The 26,197-nt window shown below is 42.8% G+C and overlaps 1 protein-coding gene across 1 annotated transcript; it reads left to right on the forward strand.

Moving 5' to 3' along the window:
• Nucleotides 1-570: 570 nt before the first annotated feature.
• gab2 (GRB2-associated binding protein 2) lies at nt 571-25,355 on the forward strand. The gene is made up of 10 exons (XM_068745223.1): nt 571-642; nt 11,616-11,916; nt 20,653-20,878; nt 22,313-22,905; nt 23,517-23,608; nt 24,118-24,397; nt 24,556-24,646; nt 24,762-24,864; nt 24,979-25,101; nt 25,212-25,355. The coding sequence occupies exons 1-10, from the start codon at nt 571-573 to the stop codon at nt 25,353-25,355; spliced, it is 2,025 nt and encodes a 674-aa protein (XP_068601324.1).
• Nucleotides 25,356-26,197: the final 842 nt, after the last annotated feature.

Raw genomic sequence — 26,197 nt, forward strand, 5'->3', positions numbered from 1 at the left:
GGTGGATTTATAATGTGAAGTCAGATTAATTCCTGCATCTTAGAATAAAAATAATATCCAATCCTTCCGCGAACTTTGACAAAGAAAATGTTACATTTCAGTTCGGTCAGAAACGCGAGCGCGCTTTTTTTCCGCCTAACCTTCACGCTACTTATCGGGGATCGATAAATGTTCGTCCCGGCGCGGCCCATCCCTCTCTGCTCTGTGGGCGTGGTCTGAGTTGGGAAAACAAACCGCAGCCGCTCCACGGTACTTCCTCGCCCTGCGTCAGTCAGGCTTCCCCGCGCCGCGCCGTCACCTTGCGTGCGTAATTCTTCTTCTCGAGTCGCGGTGCGCTCTAATTCTTCTTCTTCTTCTTCTTCACCTCCAACCGGTCGGGTTCTTTGCGTGGGCGCTGCCGCACGGCACCGGACGAGGCGCTCTTTCTTCTGACTTGGTGCCAAATGGAGGGAGCGGGATGGACCGCTGAGAACGAGCCGCCGACGGCACTTTGAACGCGGGCGAGCCTTCAGGAGGGAGCCGGCATGTGTTAAGTGACGGGCCGGGGAACAACAACAGACGGAACGCAAAATGAGCGGCGGGGAAATCCTTTTCCAAGGCTGGCTGAGAAAGTCCCCGCCCGAGAAGAAACTCAGGAGATATGTGAGTGTTTTCACGCTTTCACTTAGTTTCTCCATTGTTGTCATCCCCCAAAAGGAAGGGGCGCATTTACGGCCAATCTGCGCCTGAGCGGCGGCAGAAGACCTTTAAAGTCCAGTTTGTAACAGGTGCATCTCATTAATGCATCAACCTGTGCCCACTTTGACCTATCGGGAGGCGCCGCGTGCGCGTTATTATTATTATTATTATTATTATTATTAATACTACTTGTTTATTTTTAAAAATACATTAGTAAATAGGAATCCCTGTTTAATGTGGACAGTTTGCAGTTGACATATTCAGGGCCATCCCTTCAGGGCCCCTGTGACGTCATTGAGGTAAGCCTTTCTAATAGCAGTAGCCTGAAGCTGTCTTTAATTTTGACTGAACGCCTCTCCGAACGTAAACACAAACTGCCATTCGGCTTTATCCAACTGGGGATGAGGTCGCGTCCCATCGAGCGCTGGTGTGACCAGTTTCCAGCGCGTGTCACTAAATAATAGCCCCACACCTTCAAGCCTTTGCAAACCAAAGCGGCTGGCCTCCTGCTTGGTGCAGGGGGGGGGGGGGGGGGGGGGTCCAAATCAGATAATGGGATTTATGGAGGCAGATAGAACCATGAGACAATCTCCCATAAATACAGCTGTCCCCTGTTTATGTGTGGTGTTGTGTTACCAGGCCCCTCCGTGTTCCTATTAGCAGACTTTGCCATGATGTCATCTCTCTGTTTCATCTGGAAATCCATCCTTGAATGTCTTCAAATGCCCCCCCCCCCACACTTTCCTCATTGTCTTCCACTTAAAACGGGCTCATGTTTATACAGAGACCACCGTGGTCAGGATGGGACAGCAGCTGCAATGCTGCAGAGGAGGAGGAGGAGGAGGGGGGGGGGGGGGGGAAACTTGCTTGGTTCATAGAAGTACTTTATAAACACGAGTAAAAAAAAAAAAAAAAAAAAAAAAAACCCTGCAAGGCATCGTGGAGTAAACATAATAGCCGTGCACTAGCAAATGAGCAGCGAGCAGCCTCTCGGCCCTTTTCACCCTGTTTGTCACCCTGAGCAATAAACTACAGCACACGCACACACACACACACACACGCGCACACACGCACACACACAAGGTTGAAGAGTGTCATGAGATGGAGAATAAGTCAGGCTTGTGAATGTGATAATCTGTCCGTCTGAAATTCCTTCCACTTAAAGTCAGTCTGCGGACAATCGGGGCCGTTTACTCGCCAGTATCGCTGTCATCTGACATGGCGGAGGCCCTGATGGGTTTTCTGACGATGCTTTCACGTAGACACTCAGGCCTGAAGGTGCACTGTGCTCCTCAGAGAAGGAGGTGGCATGTTTTATCCGCCATTATATTTGAATGGAGAGAGGTGCCAAGGCGAGGATTGTTCCAGCGCCGTCGCCGCCGTGTTAAATGTGACGAGGCTTCGTACTGTTGGGCCTCATTTAGGAGATTATTTACAACAATGAAACGGCGTTCTAATCCTTAACGAACACTACCGCTGTAAATATTCCAACCGTTTCTAACGCAAATCCCACCTATAGAAGACGAGGCCCGTCTTGGGTAAATCAGTAGTTGGTTGTGGAAATGATTGTGCAGGACACACTCTTACAATAACCAATTTAACAGCTGTGCATGTTAAATTCGCTGTAGTGCCGAGTTAGAAAAGAGCAAAAACAGGTACTACCACCGCACGTCTGATATGCAAATCGCATGCAAAATCGTGGAGCAAAGCACTTGTGGCAGTTGAAGCCTGGATGTACCCGGTAGTTAAGACAGGAGACGACATGTTTCCTCGGCAACAAGCATGACAAGTCCTGGTTAAATGTTTGCTAATTGTTCACAGAAGTGATTAACGCTGAGCAATGACTCACTCCTTGCTGTACAAACACATGGTGAGCATACTTTGTGCTCCCCCCGCGTGTAGTCACTTTTCACACACGCTGCATCGCCACCAAGACAATATTTGCGCTCGAATATGTCAGAGCTGCTAAATGAATGGTTTGGGTCGGGATCGTCTCCTCTCAGCGGCTGATCCGGGCTCCGGTGGTGGGCGTGGCCTCGTTGCTTTTCTTGAACAATATCCAGGATAAGCAGAAGGAACATGAAAACAACTGACTAATCCAGAACCTCTTGCATAGTTGAGATTATTTTTCTCATCAGACAGCGGTCAGACGGCGTGCGTCGTCATGTCTGCTAGCGTTCGACCCTGAATCATCTTTTATTTGTAGCTGTCGATTAGGCAACACTTCATCGTTTGTCAAATTAATATGGGATAACACGTTACATGGAAAGGGGAAATGTTTTTGAATGTTTTTTTGTTTTCTTGGAGGGTACACCTGTTTGTGACTTCTAATGTTGACATAATGAAATATCACGGCTGAGTCACGCGCCGATGATTCATACTTCGCATGCTCAGTATTAATGATGCACGGGGCACGTCATAGTGCAAACAACTGGATTCCTGCTCTGAGGTCACGATAAAGCTATTGTTGGCCAAACCCTTCCCATCTGGCCGCTGTCGTCTGACATCACAAACATGTCTGTTCACATACGGTAAAGCAGTGCCACATTCCAGACGGATCATATCTGCAAGGTGATGGCTGCTGCTTCTGCTTTCCGCGTCCTGCTGGATTCGAAAGGCCATAGAATGTCTCGCCCTGGTGGATCTTGGGGCTACGTAAGAGGGTGGCAGGCGGCGAGTTTTCAAGGCAGGCCTAGCGGAGCAGCAGCCGCCCGTGTCCCACTGTCAGCTGATGGGTCTTCTGTTGTTTTGCAGAGGGGCTTCGGGAAGTCCTTGCCCTTACAGGTCAGCTGAGAACGCCACCCAGTTCCTGCTCTGACAGGACACCCAGTGCTCACACAGACATTTTCCTTGTTCCACTTTATCTGGGGGGGCCCTCAATGGGCCGTTCCCCAAAAGCTATAAAGCTGCAATGGCTTCATCTGATTGCAGTATCACAGTTACATTAGTTTGATATACATATAATGTATATTCACTTAGAAAGGCTCCTTCTGATTGAAGTAAGGCTGGAATCAACTGGATTTGTTTTTATAGATCAACAGCCGTGCTGTTATTGATCGATTTCCCACAGAATGACATTTTGCCGTTATTCTAAATTGGCATTCATGAGAAAATAAATAAATGCACAAAGTGCTTAAACCTTTGTGGTCCTTTGTGGCAAAGTCCTACTTTCTCAACATTTTCTTGAGCGACCCGGGTTTATCCATTCTTCTCTTCGAGGCCTTCTTTGTCATAATATCCTGTCCTTTGCCATGAACTCTGGTTTAGCTCATGTGTTTTCTGCCACCAATAGCAGAGGCCAGACTTCCTTCGGATGGTACGACAGGAAGTGTTGTGACAGAGGCCCCGTGACAGGGAAAGAGATACGTTCAATCTTAGTACATGAATGCATTTCCATCTGGCAAGACTATACCAACTGGTTTTTGAATGCTGTACTGAAGTTTTTCTACAGTAATACCTCAACATACGAGTGTTCTGTTGGCGCTATCGTCTGTCTTGAAGGTAAAACTCATAATAAAACATTTTATATTACAATAATACTGCATATTGTGTGTGTGTGTGTGTGTGTGTGCATCTATATAGCGATTAAAAACCTTTCTTCCATTGTTATTAGCGTTGATTTGGGTGTTTTTAGACGGCCGGAACATTTCAGTTATTTTATATGGGAAAAATGTATTTGACAAACGAGCAATTTGAATTACGAGCTCAGTCCATGAACGTATTGTACTCATATGTCAAAGTATTACTGTACTTTCAAGAAAGCTTAGATAAGGATGGTGTATTTTTTTCTTCTTGGTTCAAAGACCTCACTGAGTGATATGATGCGCACAGGTAGATATTTTGGAGGTTTGCAGCCCTAGCATATTGACTGAAGAGACACTGGACATTCCTTAATCTGATGTTAAGACATTTATTGTTTTGGTCCTAATAAATGATCACATCAGCATATCTGGTTTGGTTTAATAAAATCTGAATTCCCCTCTTATTGTTCGCACCAATGACAGCACAGCAACAGCATTTTAGTAACATATGATAACAGATTATTGACTCCAGCACTGCAAGCATGGCGGCGTAAATGTCAGTTTAATTAGTAGTTGAATGCTCTCACAAGGACAAACCAGAGTGACATGCAAGATAGTTTATGCCACATTTTGTCTAAGAAATTACTTGTTTTCTTCTTAAACCTTTGTTTAATAGTTTTAATGTAATGCTAACACTGCTAATTAAAGTGTGCCACATACAGATCTTTAAATTGAGTCACAAAAGACGACATATTTGTGGGTAACAAACAAATTGTGTTCAATGATGCACAAAAGCCAAGAGCAAAATTAAAAAGCCCTGTAAATATTATATTAAGTAATATTAGTAAGAAGTGTGTGTTCTCCAACTACATTTGTGTGTTTCGATCTTTTATTATATGCAATATCCTGAATGCAGACTGTAATGGTTGCAAACTGATGGGCGAGGGAAGTAAGCACCCTGACATTTAAGCTAGAATGATGGTGTGAGCGCCGAGGTTGTGTCGATCAGACTGTCCCCTTGTATGTGAATGCTTCTACCCTGGTTAGGAGTTGGAGACGGCGGGAGATGCTCGCAGCATGTCCTCCTTACACAGACGTGCATGAGCTGCGGCAGATTGCAGAAGCAGAGGAAGCGACACAAAGAGTTCTGATTAAAGATAACGCTTCCCGTTACTCAAAGTGTCAAGATGGGCTCAGACTAAATGAGCCAGCCATTTGATGATTCAAACATTTGATGAGAGCATATTTATTTTCCTACTGATGGAAGTGTTCAACTGCAAATTGCGGCTCATTATGTGCACAGAGACCTTTTGAGGCTGTTCTTGGCGTGTAGGCTTGTGCGATTCATTTTACTCAGGAGCTGAATGAATGAGTGCTGCAGATAGCAATTGCAGCATCCCTCTTTTATTACGATCATACCTGTCGGATGAAGCTTTCCATCAGTCATAGCATGACATTGTTTGAAGGATCGCATTTCCTTTTTTTGTTTTGTTTTCATGTCATGAAATATGAGTCAAATCAGGCTCTATTGTGCATTAAATTGCTTGTCTGGCTTTATAATAAGAGAACATGGCAATTCCACACGAGGGGAAACGTCAGGAGGTAATCAGTCCTACCCTCAAGACGACCCAGTCTGTCTTGGTGTTCCGTGGCTATCCGTTCACACTGCCTTACAATACACACATTTATCTGCAACTGCATATGCCACGTTAATGCAGCCACTGGCCTTCCAAGGCTAGTGCTTTTAATTTTTAAGAAACCTAAGCAGTTTGATTTATATTACATTCGTACTCTAGTATGTCTAGGCTGAAATGGCTGTCGATTTCTGTATTAACACTTATTCTTAAAGTTTATTAGTGGGGCAGACCAGTGAAAGGTCTACAAGACGGTGGTGAGGCCAGCCATGATGGACGGCTTAGAGACGGAGATGCTGAGGAACAGACAGGAGGCGGAGCTAGAAGTGGCGGAGATGAAGATGCTGAGGTTCTCCTCGGGAGTGACCAGGTTGGATAGGATTAGAAATGAGATGATAAGAGGGACAGTGAAGGTTAGACGTTTTGGACATAAGGTCAGCGAGACCAGACTTTGATGGTTTGGACATGTCCAGAGGAGAGGCAGGGACTATATCGGTAGAAGGATGCTGAGGATGGAACTGCCAGGGAGCAGGGCTAGAGGTCGACCCAGGAGGAGATGCATGGACGTAGTGAGGGAGGACATGAGCGTGGCTGGTGTTGGGGAGGACGATGCAAAGGACAGGGTGAAGTGGAGACCGTTAATTTGCTGTGGCGACACCTCACGGGACAAGCCGAGAGTACGGTAGCAGTAGCAGTAGTGGGGCAGAGCAGCAGGACAATTGTAAACAACACAGAAGCATCTGGATGTCTTCACAACTCCGAGTACTATTGTGCTCGAGCTGGTGAGAAGGCAAGTTTTACACTGACTCTTGGCCCACCATTGGACTCCAGCTTTGTTTATGTGTTATAAACTTTGCTATAAACTGTCTGCTTATGTTCTTACTCTGAGCCCAGGCGTGGAGCCGTCTATGAAGTGTGTAAATACAGATCTATGACACTGCGAAGCACAGAAAAGACTCTCTTCCTCTTGCAGGGGAACAAACGATGTCTTGTACAGCAGCCAATGACAGAGCTATCTTTACCTCCGCCAAGGATGTTTTTGCCGCCGTTTATTTGCCTGTTAGCAATATAATAATAAAGAAAAAGTTACCGACAAGTCTTGATGTAATTTTCAGGAAATGTTCAGAATGTTAACAGGAATAGATGATCACATTTTGGTGACAATCCAGAAGAGATTAACTTTGTAATTTTCGTTAACATTGCAAAATGGATCTTAAACATTTGTTCCTCAGTATCTCGATTGATTATTGATCAATGTTTATGAAATTCTACACAATCGTGTAGGGTGCGGACCTCTATCTCACTACCGAATTATTCCAGATCAGATCTGGATTGTGCATGTTCAAGATTATTTGTGGATCTTCATACATGCCAGTTATGTTCTTGTCAGTTTGGATGTGTATGTGTATTTATATATATAAAATGTTTTCTGGCCATTAATTTACGTAAAAATGGCCTATTTAGGCTTTGAAAACACAAAGTTTTGAAAATGTGTGGATTTGTTGCAACACCACTGTAATCTTTTTCTGTGGCGTTGATTTTGAAAAGCTAAAACTGCAACTCTTGCTCTGACACAATTACTACAGCAGTTCAATATATTTTATTATTTTCCATTTCACTGTATACATGATTGCCTTCATCAAAAACATTGTGGAAATGAGGCCTTGGAATTTAGATGATCAGTTGAAAATAGAACTCGGATGGCTTCCGGCTTGACTCAACTTTTTTTTGTTTTAATTGAGTAGGGCGATCTTCAGTTCACTGTAATTGCTGTTTTATCACACAGTAAACAAGCATTCAGTGATAAATATTACCCGGGGCATCTAGACTGACTGCAGCCAAACGTTTTCATGTCACCTGAGGTACATGCTACGATCATCCCCAGTGCTGCTAATAGATAGTAGCAGAGAAAATGCACACAAGCAAATCGATTCCAGTGCTCAGCTGCAGCGACACACTGAGGGTGTTTGTGCAGCTGTGCAGTGTGTGTGTTGCAGCAGCAGGTAACACACAGACAATCACCTGCTGTCTCCACCTCCTGCTCTCATAGGAGTAAACAACATACAATGTTTAGTTGGGATGTTTGCTCATGAGCATTTAAACATGTGGACCGACGCTTATCGCCAGGCCTGTTTGTTGACACAGCCAACTACTATGACATTTTACAATGTTGGATTATCTGTGTAGTAATACAGCGAGTGATGTGTTTCACCGTGTATTTCTGACTAGCACATTCCAGTGTGTTAAATCTATACTTTTTGTGAAGTTGTTTGTTTCCCCATGGTGTTTGTTTTGCTAAAATAGGACAAAGCATTTCTGCTCGTCAACATGCAGAGAGAACAAACCCAGAAGGAAATGGCAAGATAAACCAGTTTTGGTGCTATATTTAGAATTATGCTTGCAAATAAATATTCTTTTGTGTGGTTTTATTATTAGAAGTGTTCCTTCCCAGTCATTAAATAGATTCAGACATCTATTCCTCCTTTGTAGTCCACAGTTGTCTCTCTGTGTCTGTGGCTGTTGCCATCAGCCGGGACAAATGAGGTTATGCTGGAACAAGGTACGATGAAGCCTTGATGGGATGATTGAATAAGACTGAAGGGACTAAACACTCTGTGTTCATAGACGCGGATGACTGCTATTCTCAGAGAGCTTTGATTGCTGGCAAGGCAGTCCAGTTTTCAGATCATTATAATCTGAGAAGTTTTCCATTTTGTCCAGCAGAATTATCTTTTATTTAGTATTTTTTGCACCTTTTTTTTCTTCTTAATTTGGAACTTTATTTAGCTTCTCTTCTCCTGAGGAGAGCAGCAGGACACAAGACACGGTGGAGGTTTTTGTCGCGTTCTCTGCACTTTGCTGTACGCTACACAGACCGTAATATGAATCTATGATGGCATCACAGTTAAGGATGTGATTAATGATCTTGTATACAGCTCTCAGTGGTCCAGGGTAGTGTCGTGGTCAAGCCCCCTCCCGAACAGCGATGCCGCTTAAGCCAAAGCCATGATGAGGGGGAGGGGTAAGTAAAAGTGCTGAAAGAGTTCAGCTGAGTTTTACAACCTCAGCCCTCACTTCCCAGCACTTCAACAGTGATCGATGGGCTTAGACATGCTCTGCAGGACAGGCAGTGGGTGGGTTCGCTGCTTTTCGTTGTCGTGCTCCCCCCGTGATTTACTTTGTGAGGGGCGTTGGCTCCGATTCGGAGGAGTGCATATGAGAGATGGGAGGAATGAAGGAGCTGTAGTTGGACCAGGCTGATTTTAACCTAACTGTACTTATGGTTGTCCTTTTTATTTTCTGTGCAATCTTTCAGTGACTGTGTGATGGAGGGGAAACGGCTGCATCTGTACCAAACTAAATTATTCTGTATTCTCGAATTTTGCAGCAATGCGTTATCATATTCAGTATTGTAAGATGTTCTAAATGAGCAGTGCCTCCGTGGTTGAGAGATGATTTAGATGTAGCTGTCCCGGGTTAATATGCTGGTCACTGCTGAAGGATGCCAGGAATAACCCAACTGGGTCACACTGACCTCAAAACTGGGCAGCACTCCAGGTCTCAATTAAGTGACGAGCTCTCTTTCCAGAAAAGGTAATAATAGTTAAATGGAGCTTAGAGTTATAGCTCTGTGAATGATGTGATGTCACAGAGCTGTGTGAATGGGGAAAGGGGGGGTTCCTCAGACTGAGGCTGATGCCAAGACGAACGCAACAGTGCAGCTCCACAATCCACACCATTTAATCAGTATATGTGTCTGGCAGAAAATAAAATGAGTCTCATGCCAGTACCTCTGGAGTTCTTAAGCTGCTCACCAAGATACAATCACCTTCTCCACTTCCTGAACCTAAAACAGAAAATGTGTTGCTTCCTTCTCGTATGTCTCAAGAGTGTGAAGAGATCGGTGTTGAAACTTTCGGGATTTGCAAATTGCAAAATGCGGAATTATTAGGTGTAGTGCCTCATTCCCTGCTAATGTATGAAGCTATATGAAGAAACATTAGCATCAACATGGAGGGAAAACGCAAAGTCCTTTCTACTTAGAAGATGTTTAATGGGTAAGACCGCTGTTAAGAATATTAAATTCTAACTAATTTGATAGATTAGCACATGACAGAAACCCTTCCATTACAGTGATTGATCAGTCACATTGTACAATTGCTTTGGCAATGCTTCTGCAGTGTTTAACTAAATAATTTTCTCTATTGTGTGACCGCTGCACCTGGAAGATGCAGATATCAATGTAACTGGTCTGTATGTCCAAATAAGCCAAAAACGACCCCGTTTACCACACAGCCGTGCTCACGGCTCAGCCGACCATCATTAATTTGCCTTCAGAGGTAACGCCTGTCTGAAAATGAAATCTGCATCTTTCCAGAGAAGATGCTGACCCTTCTGGAAAGCACAGGAGAGATGCAATGTGATCCCTTCAGCCCCGTGTTTTTGTGCGGTTGTATGATGTCGGCCTGCTTTAAGGGGGGTATGGGGCAGTTATCCTTGCCCCATAGTGTCTGTGTTGATGGAGGCAAAGGGGTCTTGCAGGATCCTGCGTGTCAGCAGCCTGCATTGCCTGGCGGAAGTGCATCACTGGCAGATGTCCAAAAGTCCCCCCCCTTGCCAGCCCCATCCCCCTTCCTGGTCTATCTTCCTTTTTAGTCTCTGAGCAGACAGAACACAGACGCCGTTTAAGACTGCCGCTGGAAAGCACATGTGGAGCAGTTGTGATCAAGGCCACTGTTCTTCCTGTATGCGTTTCCATCTTATAAATGCAGCAATGGTATTATTGGTCTAAAATCAATACATTGTATTGTGGGCCTCTCTTGCGTCATAACAGCTTGCATTGTTGGAGCCTTCTGTTTCTTCTGGCTTTCATGTGGTTATGAGAAGTCATGTTTATTTACACTCTCCATGGAAACCTCAGCACAAGTGAGAGTGTGTGCGCAGATGCAGCTTGATTTTCATTGGACCAGACGTCATTTGTACTTTCTTGAAGTGGGAGGATCCTGCTGTCACGTAATGAAGTTTTCGTGGCGGATGTCTGCTTTTCTCTGAACTGACAGGGATATCATCACAGGAAATACGTTGGGAGAGCGTAAACACCTGCTGCCTCCTCCCCACCGAACTCCAACATGCATACAAACCACAGACACCCACATGTGTGAAAGCACAGTGACCTGCTCAATTTAGCAGCCGTTTGTCTCTGAAGTCAGTTTAAAAACAGCTAAGATGACAAAGTTCGGGGTTTTTTGAGGGCATTTCTAAATCAACTTCCTGCATCACAAAGTAAGTAAGAAACTGAAACTGTAAGATTGTTTATATGAATGAAATACAAATGTATATTTTTCACATTTTAAATATCTATTATTACACAAAAATGTACTCTGTTTAACAATAGAATACTAGATTAGAGACTTCATCGCACTCTAAACAATTGAACTGAATATGTGCAGTTGATTGGTTACAATGACCAGGGAGGTTATGTTTTTACCAGTAGTTTTTGTGTAGTCCTGCAATCATTTCATTAAAAAGGACTCCATAATCAAGATAAATGTCAAAGGGCCACAGATAAAATAAGCAAATAAAATCTAAACAGGTATATCTGCAAGCCTTCTTAAAGCATCGATGGAGAAGATTTGTGCTCTGGGACTTTCTTCCTCAGACTTGATGTGACTTATTAAGGTTATCTATTAATACATATATAATCTTGTTGCATTAGCCACAGGGTAAAAGCTTTCATTTGTGTACAAAGGTCATGTTCTTACTTTTCAATCTCATTTTCCAGGCATGGAAGAAACGATGGTTCATACTTCGTAGCGGCCGCATGAGTGGTGACCCCGATGTTCTTGAGTACTATAAGAATGACCACTCTAAGAAACCCATAAGAGTCATCGACCTCCACTGCTGTGAGCAGGTGGATGCTGGCCTGACCTTCAAAAGGAAGGAGTTCCAGGACAGCTTCGTGTTCGACATCAAGACCTCAGATCGGACTTTTTATCTTGTAGCAGAGACTGAGGAGGAGATGAACAAGTGGGTCCGCTCCATCTGCCAGCTTTGTGGGTTCAACCAGTCGGACGACAACCATGGTAGGTGAACCTGATACGTTCTGACTGCACTGCCCCTCTTCAAGTTCTCGCTTTCAGCTCCCTGCCAGCATTCATTTGACCTTTTACCAAGGTTACTAGTTTTGTAATTTTGAATTAGGCCAAAGTTTCAAATGAGATGGAGAATCTTATAAAAAGTGCAAAAGGCTAAGATGACCCTAAACAATATTTTTACATTTGTGCCAAAGATGGCAGTGGTCAGTCCCTAGCTTAAGGGCACCTTGGCAGTGCCCTGGAGTTGGACTGGTCCCTCTCCACCAGTCCACTCTCCATATTTTTTTGTCTGTGCCAGGACTTGAACAGGTAACCCCCCCCCCCCCCCCCCCCCCCGGTTCCCAAACCAATTTTTGTGAAATACAGCGGAACCTCGGTTCCCGAACAAAAAAACTGAGTTCAAAATGATTTTTGGAATTCTAACACACGAGAGGAGCCGAGGCAAACCGAAGACGCACGGAGGAAGGTAGACTATCCCGAGTCGTTGCGGTTTGACTAGGTCTGCCGTAGGAGCGGATTAATCTAGTTCCCATTATTTCTCATGGGAAATAGATTTTCGGTTGTTGCGGAATGAATTATGTTCGAAAACCGAGGTTCCACGCTATTTTCATTTTCCAGACTTTCCTGGCATTGATGGAACGTGTTTTGATGTTTAAGGCACAAAAGCAGTACAACAAATGACCCTCTCTTTTATCAGTCCTCCATTCTACTCATTATTTGTAACAGCTAGCATCCTTGTTCTTGCAAGAAATTCAGCATCAGAAGTATAGCCACAGGATATCATTGTCATTTGTGGTTTTTCCACTTATTTTATTTCACTGAAGGGACGTGGAACATCTGCCAAACAAATGGACTCATTGTTTGAGAGTGTTGTGGATTTGTTCTCCTCGTTTGTTTGTTAAATAAAGGGTTCCTGTATTTAGACATTCATATCATTGAAACTATTTGGCCATGGCTCATTTGAAAAGTTAGTAGCATTCATGCAGAGACACAATCATGCAAAATGGTCTCAGTCTGGTACAGAGAAGCGCCGTCCTTTCCCCTTTGAGCCAAAGATTTTCATTAATTTCAATTTTTTCATAGCCTTCCATAATTGTATGAGAGAATGTGGTGTGTCATTATGTCTGCTCATAACAAAGGCTTGAGTGTTTGTGGTGTCAATGCATTTTACTATTGTGTCTCCATTGTGGCACATCTTTCACAACACTTCTTACTCCGACCCATCCAGATTGCACTCCAGATTGCTATTGTTCTCACACCATCTGGCAGCTGGTAGACGTTGGTCTTTGAGCACATGGTTGATCATCTGGAACACAAAACATGTCCAGGTGTGGATGGAGTGGCTATGATAATGTAATGCGCACATCATAGGGGAATCCCCCTTGTCCAAGTTAAATAATTGTCAAGGTCCATTTGAAAATGTTGAAATGGATCAACAGCAGCCAGCAGGTTGTAGCTGGGAGAATGAGTCGGTGTGGAGAAGGAATTAATATTTAAATAATTGCATGGGTGATTAAGAATCTCTTTTCACATTAATTTGGCACTCCTATTTATTGCCCTCGCCGAAGGGGAGGCGAGGGTATTGCAATTGGGTCTGTTTGTCTGTTTGTCTGTCCACGCGCATAACTCAAAAACTAGTAACCCAATCAACTTGAAATTTTTACACAAGCAAGGTTCTGTCCGCGGCTCGGTCCTCCCCGAGAATGGCGTTGATCCGGATCCAGATTCTAGAATTTTTTAAAGGATTCTTTAACATTGCGAGATAGGGCACTTTTTGACATTTTTCTTAATTTCTTCAAAACATATGGCGGTATGGATCTGAAATAAATTACAAGTACTCCTTAAAGGTCTATGACGTTGACTAATTAAGGTCTAGTGGCACCAGAGAGAAAACCAGTGAACATGGTATGGTACTAAAATTTCACGTGTAAGGGGAATTTGGAGCAGAAAGTGGGCGTAACAGAGGCACCATTTAATCAGAATCTGGGCCATTAAAATGTTTTTAAAGCTGTTATTTTAAGGTAAACTACATACAGTACAATTCCGTATTATCTAAAATGTTAATAAAAACAGCGCAATGACTTGCAAGTCTTCTCAAATGAATACTATCGAATACACACATTACACCCAAAAAACACATGCAAACACAGCTGATTGTGTCTCCTTTGTCATGCTAGAATAAACAACCTTATGTGCGTGTTTATGTAATAAAAATGAAATAAAATTGCCCTTTCCACAAGCGCATCCCACAAATGCGTGTTCCTTACAAATGTGGCACCATTTAAAATGGAAATGAACCATCTTTCCAGTAGTGAAGTTAATATATATGTATACATAGCTTTATGTGTTTAATGATTTAGTACCCCAAGTTTTTGGATGTCAGTTTTTTTTTTTTTTGGTCATCCAAGTCATTTTTTCACTGAAATGTTTAGTTCCTGTTTCTGAGAATTGTCATCAGAAACTGTTATCTCTTTGTATTCATCCAAATGCATTCTCCATGCTCTATTTTAGTGTGCTCACTTATTCTCTGAAAAAGAAACTTTCAACTTTTCCTAGCAAAATTGGGAGTGTCAACTTGAGCAATGGGGTTGAGATTGAACTGTTTCAATGACTGTTTCAGTGTTCGAGATAGGTATGCAAGTTAAATATAAAATTCATTTAACTCTTTTGTGAAATACAAAACATGAGCCTCACTTGCACTGATAGCTCTCAGTGTTTAAGTGTTTTTGCTGAAGATGTCACTTTTAGCTTTATTTTTATTTCTAATAATTAAGGTATTAGGTTCTGATCCTCAAGGACATAGCTCCGTTTGATTTGCCACTGGCTCGCTGCCATTTCAACTGTCAGAGCATGTGGAAAAACGGATGTATCTGGAGTAGCGGTAAAGCTTCCAATGTAAAGAGTAAGAAATAAATCATTGCATCATCTCATTGCTGCTCTGAAATGATTGAACCAGATGTTCTCCATCTTCCTGCTATCCGTTTAATTTTTGTAACGTATACACTTCAGTTCAGTCCAAGTAGCCATTTTTCTGAAGGAAAGGTTCTTGGTAGATCCATCCCTCCTTTCCTTCATATAACTCCTACTTGTTACCTTGTGTTATATGAGGTTGTTGTCATTGTAGCAATGGAAATAAAAAAGCACCTTGTATGAACTGTTCTCACAAATATTGACTCGGTGTGGAGCAGGGTGGTACTTTGTGCGCGTGCATGCATGTGGTGGACTCGAAAAAAAGCACATGCAGTTTTTACAGGAGTACGTTTAGTATGTGTAGGCCCAGCCATTTCAGGATATCATCTTTTTTTTAATTGTTCAGAATTTATCAATACAGTGCACATCTTTGACAAAAGCCTAAAGAGAATCCCGGCACCTTACTAGCAGTACAGGTGTTTCACACAATGGAGTTTTTATTAGTTTATCAACAATTTAGCGAACAAGGTTTTATATTTGTTTCAAATATATAGATGGTAATTCCAGATTAACTGTTCACAAACACATTTTTCCGGTAAATATTTTTGGCAATTATCCCTCTGGCGGACAGCTGCAGCTCTATGCCAGTGTGTCAAGTAACGGGTTTGGAATTCCCTTTCTCAAAGAAAACAATGGTAGAAAATCCCAACCCAGATAATTGTGTTCAACTTTTGCAAATTGCACAAGTCTACAGAAACAAACGAAACATGAATAGTACTCTAGAGTGTGCATGCCTCTCCCCAAGGCCCCACTGTTGCTTTTTAATTAAATTAAACCCTTATCCAAATTCCAAAACAAGACGTGCATGATCAAAATAGTTAGCCTGAGGGTTCTCTTGAACCTTGTGGCAAATACAAGGTTCCATCTGTTTATCTGGTTCTACTCCAGAATTCAGTAGTTTCATTATTTCTGTGTAATTGCTTGAAATACTGAAAATTAAAAAGCATGTGTGACACATAAAAACCAAGTCATTGTATGTTTCTCAAAACAGCAGCCGTAATGAATATACTGTATACAGTATATTGTGTTATCACAGTTGAAGTGCAAATGTCTAAAAGTATTCTGAAAAGGGATTTATCAGGAAATGTTATTTTACAAACAAGTACATACAAACATACATAGTCCCTTCCCCCCCCCCCCGTTTCATCCATGCCTGACTCCTTTTACCCTCCAAAAGTGCCCTTCATTTGCATTGATTTTTGTTGAAATAATGAGTCCATGGAGTGGAAGGTCAGGTTTCTGATGCCACAGTGCTGTCTTAGGACATCTTAGTATTACTGCCGCTGCCTAGCATCACACAATACCACGAACAGGGACTGAAGGCATTGCTTGAAACTAGAAACTGGAAAATACAGTACAGTTACCATCCGAGTTACGACCTACGTCTGGCCGATGCCTATCATGAATGTTTATATACCCGGCAACTACGCATAGCAGAGGAAGATACATGTCCAGAATAAGAATAAATAATCCATATCGTTTCTGTTGTATTGATTATTGGATTCTGACGGGTGTTTTATTTTAAAAAACGACCGGATTCTCCAACGTAGCAATCGCCTATGAATCTTCTTGGTCACATGTTGCGTTACTCAAAATAAGCCTGTAAACTAGCGAACATTTGTAAAAAGATATTTGGAGTGCTTCTTTGCAAAGGGGAAAAGGCCAACTGAGGAGAAAGGGGAGCCTACGATCTCCAAGAAAAGAAAGCTTCTTTTATTGGACAAGACTAGAAGTCATGCAAACGTGGGTTTAACTAAAGCTGACTCCCCACCTCGTAATATGTGATGACAAGCTAGCAAACAAGGCAACGGAGTCTTCAAAACTGCTTCGGCACATGGAGACCTAACACTCTGCATTAAAAGACAAGACCTTAGAAATATTTGAAAGAAAAAAATTTGAAAGATGGAAGAAGTGAGTAGATGTGTGGTCAGTGGAATATAAAGAACAACACAGTGATGTCAACTTTCATCAACTGGTGGACAGTTCAACAATAGATTTTATTAGTTCTTTTCATCCAATTGTTTTCTTTTCAAATCCCTGGATTTCATGTGCAAAGAGAAGCTGATGAGACGTGCCACTCCCAGCACAGGGGCAACTAGATGAGATCAGAGAAAATTTCACATTCAGATAAAATAAAGCTCTGCTTGCTTATTTTCTAACTTGCTGTACATCATGAAGAAGGACGCGGAGTGGCTGAGGACTGCAGACCAGAAACTGTGTCTACCTATCATCTATTAATGCCAGAATCGAGCTATTGCATGTGCATCCAGGTGGGCTTAGATTTCCTACTAATAGTAAGTCACATTTACCATCCTCTTGCTTAATACCCACTTGATGTGAGCAAGTATTACTGCATTAGCCATCAGAGGAATGCTGAGCGTGTGTTTTTAAATCCATTTTCATTTGTGTTGGCTAGAGATTTCCACACGATGAAATGCTGATGTGACTGAAAAAGGTTGGGTAACAATGCACTTTCCACATCTCGTCAAAGAATGTCAGACAAATTTCAATGAAATTCTAAACATACGTTGTGGAGGCCCAAAATGTGTGCATCTCAATAATGCTCATTTATTTCAGCTAAAAAGAATTGCCTTGCATTGCACCTTTAATCTTCTGATGAGAGAATGAAACAAACATATAACCCAAATTGTCTCAACCTTTGATGTGTCAATCCAACTATTATATAGCAAAGGTATCTACTGAATGTTTCATTTCCTTGCAGAAATGAGGCCAGTGGGTGTCTAACTGTAATACGGAGCTGCTGTTTTAGATTCGAGCCAAACTCATCCATTGACCTGGCAAACCTTGGCCATTTAGTGGATTAGTTCATTGTTCTGAGGCAAATTAATGTTAACAGTTTGGTTGAGGGGTGGTGCACGAGTGACGCTTGGAGTGGACATGCAGAGGGGAGTAATGTGATCAGGGAATTGTCTTGTGTTCCTCCTCTACTTGATGCTCTTTTGCTTTTCCAGCGTGGAATGAGACAACTATTTCATTTTTTTTGCTAACGGCTTTGAAACTTTGGTAAATCCAGATTAACCAGTAGAGTCAGGAAATGTTTCTTCTTCCGGTGTCATAGTCTCTCAGTGCTAACGGCTCGCCTTAATTTATACCTAACAAACTTCTGTAGCAGCAAACATCTTTAATATGCAGTTATGTCTTTGTCATGGATAGCTCCCAACCTCTCATTATAACCACACATGCAAATGGGACCCACTGTGCAGCAGCCTTATGGGATGACTATTGGTCTGAAAAGCCCCAAGTCTTGCACATCCATTTAAAACAATAACGTACAACAAGTCACTTATTATAATTGGAGTCATTTGTGGAACAAGAAAACCTTTAGACATTTGAGTCACTTTGCTGGTGCCCTTTTATTAACTTGACTTCAGGGCACTTTGTCAGGACTCGTGGGGGGAATCAAATGTGACCTTTGTGGCATGAGATGGCCTCCCTCACCACCAGGCCAACTCACAGAAGCGTCGCATTCTGAGGTTAATTTGCAAGAGTCATTGGGGACGTGTCAGCCCTGAGGCGCTATATTTATATCCCAATCACACATGAAACCATTAAGGAAATTGCATCTTTCTTGTACTGAAATTGAAGGCAGGTCGGCAGCTGAGATTATCTTTTATAGAATAATTAAGAGATCATTGTAATCCTGATTTTAATAAATTACTATTGTTACTATTGGAAAATTAAAATATTCTCTTCCTCCATGGATCTAGCAGATGTCCTTTAAATTCTACAGGTCGGTGGTATTTTCTATTTTTATGTCTCATTTTAAGACTCGGACAAGGAGATATGATAATCTGAGGAAATGAGCGCAAGCACAAAGGCGTTCTTGTCCTTACTGATCTAGCAGGGTTCTAATTTTGGCCTCCTGAGACCAGCAGCTGGTTTCTATTAGATTACAGTCACAGAGCAGATGAGGCACTGGGTGATGTATGGCGGAGCATAATTGAACTCTGGAGGTCTTTGACCCGGAATAGCAATATTCCGTTCACCAGGCAAAAGGGTCTTTGAATGCGTTGCAATCAATGGTATGATATTTACTAAAAGCAGAGAAACGCCGTGGGAAGAACGCCCTCTCTCTTAACTGCACACTTTGATGTTGAGGTTGCAGTCTAAGAAAAAAAACACCTCTGGTTCTGACGACAGGCTCGCAACTCAAAAACACTGTAGTCGATCTCTGATTTACTTGAGTCAGCTGTTTTATTTTCATTATTTTTTGTACGAAGTAGTGTTAGGAATTACTTCTCCATTTATTGAATAAACATCTTGCCACCTTACAGAGTGTCACAGTGCACTAACCAGTGGAGAAAACATTACAAGAAGCACTGTGTAGAACATTTCAGTTTCTAATCTATTAGCTATTTCGTGTTCTTCTGCTCTGGCGGTACCGAGTTGATGCGATTGTTCCCCATAGGTAACGTATATCATCAGAGCCATTACTGTCAGGGATGAGCCATGTAGGCTCATCAGCAGACTGGACCAGCCAGGTGTCTTTCCTCTCTTACCATCTTTGAAGTATGTGTTTCCATCCAGTGATTCTCTCTTGGGGGGGGGGGGGCTGTCTTTCTACGACAAATCAATATAGCTACCCATGTTAGTGGGCTTAGAGCTCACCACACTGGATGAAAGCTTTCACAAAGCTTTTTGTGGAAAAGAAAGGAGATGATTCCCAACCAGCCTGTGGAGAGTGGAATGTTATTGAACAATGGCGTAATTGAGGATCATTGGGGCGGGGGGGTCTGTGTCTGCCTGTTGGTATGACCATTTCACTGATGTCCACTCGCCTGTAGACCCTGCAGCAGAAGATTTTCCCCGCCTCAGGCTTAGATCTGACCTCAATCAGTGGGCTGGACTGTAGAATAACCGTCCCACACACACATGATCTCATACCACATGGGTGTATTTTCTCTAACACACAGAAAACTACTCCTTGGTGGATGGCAAAAAATAATGTATAAATGAAGCCACGTTTAAAATCACATTGTGATGTGGAATTGTTTTTTGTTGTCAATGAGCTCGTAGCAAACCTTGCTTTTATCTGAGTACAGAGAAAGATTTAGATTAATATCGGCAGAGAAGGTTGGTGTTATTTTTCCTCTCGGCATGAGTTTGTGTTGCACACAGGACCATGGATCAGTGGGCCGCCCGCCTTTCACTCCTACAGCTCTACCTCCTCATTCTGGCCTCCTGCCAAGTCTATTTGCAGCATCCTCATCTTCGATCTGTCTTTTCTTTCCGTCTTTTCCTTTCGTTTACAAAGGATGCCACACATAAACTAGACTGTAAGACCATGTTCTCCATATAATTCCACAGGGCAAAAAAAAAAGGATCAAGTCAATAAAATCAAGCAAAGTTCAATTACCCATGCGAAAAAGGATTACTTGGAACATATGCTTTAGAACCGCTCGAAACCTGGAGCTTCAAAAAGCAGAGTGAAACTGTTTTGTCCTCCCTTCAGGCAAATCCCTTTGCTTTATCGATTGGAGGACAAACTAAAAGTACAAGACTCTTTGGATGCAAGGTTATATTATACAACAGCTTGAAAACAAATGAATTACATTGACCAGAGGGATTTTTACAGCAAAAACAAAAAGGAAAATGTTTGAGGAATGATGTTCTGATAATATAAGACTGAACAGCATGTCCAACCTGAAAATAGTGTTGATGGTTGTTTTTTTTTGGGGGGGGGGGGATTGGATTGAATGATCAGTAACTCCAATTTTTTCCGCCTGTCTGCAGATGGCAGGTTACACCATATGCCCCGTTCAGTTGGAGCAGATGTCACCAGTTCAATGGCTCCTCTGACTGGAGACCGCAAGTCCTCTGCCCCCATACACTCCAGCCAGCCTGTCCTCTTCACCTTTGAGCCCATGCGCCAGTCGCATCATAGCTCCATGTCCAACAGTGCACCCCAGGACTACCTTCTACTCCACCAGTGCATGAGCAGGAAGACGGAGAGTACACGGTAATGGTCACGACCCTCTTGCATCCTGTGTCCGCTTCCTGTTATCAGTTAATGCAGGTCAACATACAGATTCACTGTGTTTCCTCAGTTTAGAGGCCCCTAAGAACTAGAACTACCAATTTGTGTTGTTGAGCGGTTATATACAGTAAATGGGGTCTGATATATTCATAAAAATATTGACTTATTTAAGTGTACGTAATATGCACAAATTGACGTGTCTGAATACTTAACCGTGTATATATATGCATGGCTATCTCAGCTATATGTTAAGCTGGAGGACAGAAGGAACAAATTATTAAATGCACTCCTGGATTTTCCGTTAACATTCACCTCACCTTCTGCTGCCATCATGCCTGCTGCCAAGAATCAAAAGGCAGCTTTCATAACGATGCCCTTCGATAGATAGCCGGCACAGTGTATGATCAATGAGGGTGAGGCTGGAATTCATCACTCCTGTAGGTTTAGACTCAAACAGGGTAGAATTACCCTCTCAGCCACCCGATTTGCACATAAATCTGCTGCCTTGGACATCTGTGACGCCCAGGAAATCAAACCACACAATCAGCTTATGCAGAGATTTCTGTCATTCCCTCGATTGCTTCTGCTTTGTGCATCTGCTAATTAACACAGGCATCTGGTAGTGTGCTATGATTCATATGAAAAAGGCCCCCCATGCAGCCGCGGGGATGTAATGTAGGGAATACTGAACACAAATATTGATTGATTCAGATTCTGAAGAAAAATGAAATGCTGATCTGAGTCAAAAATAGCAACATGTAATGTCTGTCAATCTTGTGTTACTTTGTCACAGTTTATTTAAAATTGCAATAATCATGATCAAGACTGAGCCGACGCAAATGAGTAATTTTAAGAGACGTTAGTAGAGGCTTAAAGAAACTACTCATTGAGAATGTCTCCTCTTTGCATCGGCCATCTGTCGGACCATTGGTCAGCTAACTGGCTGGAAATGTCTGAGCTGTAGAGCTGGCTGTAGTTCATACCCAATGTCAAGCCCAACAAAAGAGCTAGAATACATGAGGCATGTCTCCAGGGTAACCGGGGCTAAAAAGCTGGGAAAGTCATAGCATTCCTCCTTTTTTTTTTTTTTTTTTAAACACAGATGTACTTTCCTTGCAACATGCTGAAAACATGTATGGAATCAACTTCAAGAGATATTAATAATAAAATGGCATGCTACTGTGCAATGGGACTCAGGCATTAACAATGAGGTGTATTTTCATATGTTGTGAGACTTGTGCTTCTTCTGAATAACTACAGCGCCATCTTGTGGCCATTTTCTGTTATATCTATATTATATTTGCATTGCATGCACTTTTCCACAATGTGCATATAGAGTAGACAAATGTGTATAATGGACACAAGAAATGATCATTTTGGATATATGTCACATGTTCATGTTTGCTATTGTTACAGAAGTGCCAGTTTCTCCCAGGTCACACGGAGCAACCTCTTTGTGGGGAGTGACTCTGCAGTGCAGAAACTCTCCCATGGCTTTTCTCACTGTCTGAATGGCATGGGTGCTCAGTTGCACGGCTTCTACAGCCTGCCCAAGCCAGGAAAACACCAGATACCGACGCATGACGACTCCCCCCAAGAGGCCTGTTATGTGTTTCCACGTGGTTACGGTTCTGAGGCTCACGGCAGCTTAGGTGACCCGGACATGGAGGATGAAGAAGTTTACACCTTCAAAACGCCCTGCAACGCCCTCGCCACCATGCACAGCAATGAGCATCCGACGGACAACTACGACCTCCCGACGCCACCTGGCTCCTTCTACCAGATCCCTCGGACATTTGATAAGAATCACAATGCCTTGACACCACCCAGCTCTGAGTCCTCCTGTGCTCCTCCTCCTCCCAGGCCCCCTAAGCCTAGCCAGGGGTCAGAGGGTCAGTGGGGGAGTCCCCAATCGGTAGAGAGCCAGAATGGAGAGGTGACATCAGCAGTGTCAGTTATTCCACGCAGGAATACACTCCCTGCTGTCGAGAACATCAGGCTGCACAGAGGTACACGGAATGCAAAGTGTTCTACTAATAAATGAATTCTGAATTCTGCTTATGTCTTTAAAAACAACTCTGATTGATTCATACAGATACGACATTGCAATAGTTTCCTGTTTTTCAAATGTGAGCCTGAATTTATCAGTTCGTTCTTTCGTGGTGTGGCAATGACTGTGCTTCCTCTTCCTCCCCCTCTCTCCCTCTTCCTCTGTCTGTCATTTTACTTATTTAATGATAGTGACTTTGCAGAAACAGTCAGTCCAGCAGACACTGTTCTGTTGAGAAAGCTAATGAAATTCAAGCCTGTTCCAGAATGCTTCATTCCAGCCTAATAAATAACACAATGCATTGCCTCATGCTGCGTTCTCTGCTTTAGTCGGGCCTCGAACGACTACTTGACATGTGACCTGTGTTAGCGAGACTATGGGCTGTTTATAAACTTGAATTTAACATTGGAACCCTGTGGAGTATTTGAAATACCACTTGTTAGTTCTGAGCTTTTAAATAGAAGCATGAATTTATGCAGAGAAAAATCTGTCATTTCTGTCTAGCATATTTTTTGGTTTGAATTTATAGGAGTGATAAATACGGTCTTCTCTCCCGACTTCCTTCAACAGGCTCGTCCTTTGAGACCAACAGCCATCACCGCCATTTTAACAACTCGGGCCAATCTGTGGAGTCTGTCAATGACGGGTTCAGTTCCTACCTGGTAAGTCACTTCCTCCAAGCCCCCCAAAAATGATCATCGTTGCTTATAGAATACAGCAGTTGTTTTATTTGATATCTGTTTTGATATCAGATATCTGATATCTGTTATCAATCATTGCAACAAAAAAAACAATTTGATTGATTTGCCATCTTTGCCTGATTGGCCTTCCTCTAAAAGTCTAATCATTTATGAACAACGATGGGATGAGGTTAGCTGCTTGGTGAAAGGGTAATAGGACATGGGCTGTGGGTAAACGTGGTTTATTGGCAAACGATTGTATTTATAGTTTAAAGAGGCCCAACTTGTATAAATCTGGGTTGCAACTACAGCATCCTCAGGCAGATACCATCATTGCGTCAATGATAAATGCAATGATGGTATCTATCATTGAGCAGAAAACACCGAAAATGTATTTCTGCCATATCTAATCCAAGTAGGTGTCGCAGTTATTCTGCAATGTGGCATTCTTTGAGTTTAAGAGTCATGTCCCGTCTTTCTTTTGACACTAGCGAACCAAAGCCCCCCTGACTCGCTCAGACAGTGGAAACTCTGATGACAACTATGTGCCCATGAATCCTGGCTCCTCTCCACTCAGCGCTGCCCAGGCTGACAGTCCTAAGAATATCTACATCCCGATGAGCCCTGGGCCCCATCACTTTGATTTCCCAGGATTCTCTGCAACATTACCTGCCCGTAAGGGGAGCAGTGCCTCCTTGTGTCATCGGCCCAGTCGTCTCAGCGATGTCACGCCACCACCCATCAACCGAAACCTCAAACCCAACAGGAAATGTGAGCTTTTGACAGATAGATTCTCACTAATCAAAGTGTATAACTTTATTTCTTTTGATTGCTATTTTTGGCTAAATATTATCAGTAAAACCTGCATTGTTAATTGTTTTTACTGAACTGTAATCGTTGTTGACAGTGTCTGGTCTTGTTTTCCATAGCGAAGCCAACACCTCTTGATTTGAAGAACAATGGCATCATTGATGAGCTGCCATTTAAGAGTCCAGTCACCATGTCCTGGACACGGCCCATGTGAGCCTCGTAGCGGTTACACACACACACACACACACACACTGATTTTAATGACACAGTTTGGTGCATGAGATCAAACGTAGACGCACTCATGGCCTTGTCTGCTTTGCTCCAGGCCAGCTATGAACTCCATGTCTTCCCAGCACTGTCGACCCATTTCCACACAAAGCATTACCAGCACAGACTCGGCTGACAGTGAGGAGAATTACGTAGCTATGGTGAGTCCCGATAACTGGAGGGAGTGCATTGTGTTCTTTGTTTTCATGATCCACTTGCTACTTATGCTTTCTGGCTGCACCCTGTGTGAGTGAAACCTCCCCTGTTCCCATTAGCAGAACCCGGCGTCTACCTCCCCAGCTCTGAGTGGCACCAGCAGCCCGGCCCCAAGGAAGTGCGGCAACGTGGACTATCTGGCACTGGATTTCCAGCCCGGATCGCCCAGCCCACATAGAAAAGTAAACTGAGTTTGTTGACTTAATTTGAAACAAATGTCTGTATTGCCTGTCTCCTACCCCCCCCCCCCCCTACACAGAACCTGACTGTTACCTTATTGATTGTTCAACAGCCCTCTACATCCTCTGTGACCTCCGATGAGAAGGTGGACTATGTGCAAGTTGACAAAGAGAAGACTAAAGCACTGCAAAGCACCATGCAGGAGTGGACTGATGTCCGGCAGTCGACTGAACCTGCCAAGGGGGTCAAGTCCTGACAGTAACCTGTACCAAAAAAAAGATCAATGACAAAAACATCTCAAGTATCGTGTTTGTCATTCGGGCAAATACTGTTTGGACTTGTTTAGGACAGAACTATTTGGACAGTAAGCCATAACCTATTATATGCCTGTTGTTTGAGTTTTTATCTTTTATTTTTTACTGCAGAGCACTGCTAAAATGCAAAGATATCAGGCCATACGAGTGACGCACTCTGCCAATGCTCCTCATGCGGACTGTAATAGCCGTGTGGACAGTTGATACTGTGTATTCAAATATCATCCTTTCTCATCAATATAAACTGGATGAATTGCAAGTATATAATTTTTTTTTTAAATCTTCACATTTCTCTCGAATATTTCCGTCCAAAAGAGTGCTAGAGGCAGCCTGGTCAATAACAGTATTAACATGCTGTAAGAATAATGCTGAGCGATGCCAGGAATGCCGAGAAGCATGCCAACTTAGACAGCAAAGCAGACTCCTTTTTTTTTTTTACTTCAAGCTGCCGTTTGTGCTGAGTCTGCAAAAGCAACAAAGAGAATATTTTCACTGTGAGCAGTCGTTTCAGCTGAGCAAAGCATGTCCAGTAAGAGGAATGTGAACGAATTCAGCCTTACAAATACAAGCCGTGTCAGAAGCTGTAATGATAATCACACGTGGCTGTTGCTTCGGCTTCACTTAAATAGGAGGCCAAATCTTAGTTCAAAGCTGTGCTGTGTTTTTTATTTTTTTTTTTTTTTTTTTGGGCAGGCCATTTATGTCGGTGCGGATATAAAGTCAGTAACACCCAAATGTAAAGCATGAAGAAAACCAGGAGAGAAAGAAGTAGCATCTGTTATTT

Source organism: Brachionichthys hirsutus, chromosome 11 (assembly GCF_040956055.1).
Source record: "Brachionichthys hirsutus isolate HB-005 chromosome 11, CSIRO-AGI_Bhir_v1, whole genome shotgun sequence".
Lineage (NCBI taxonomy): Eukaryota > Metazoa > Chordata > Actinopteri > Lophiiformes > Brachionichthyidae > Brachionichthys > Brachionichthys hirsutus.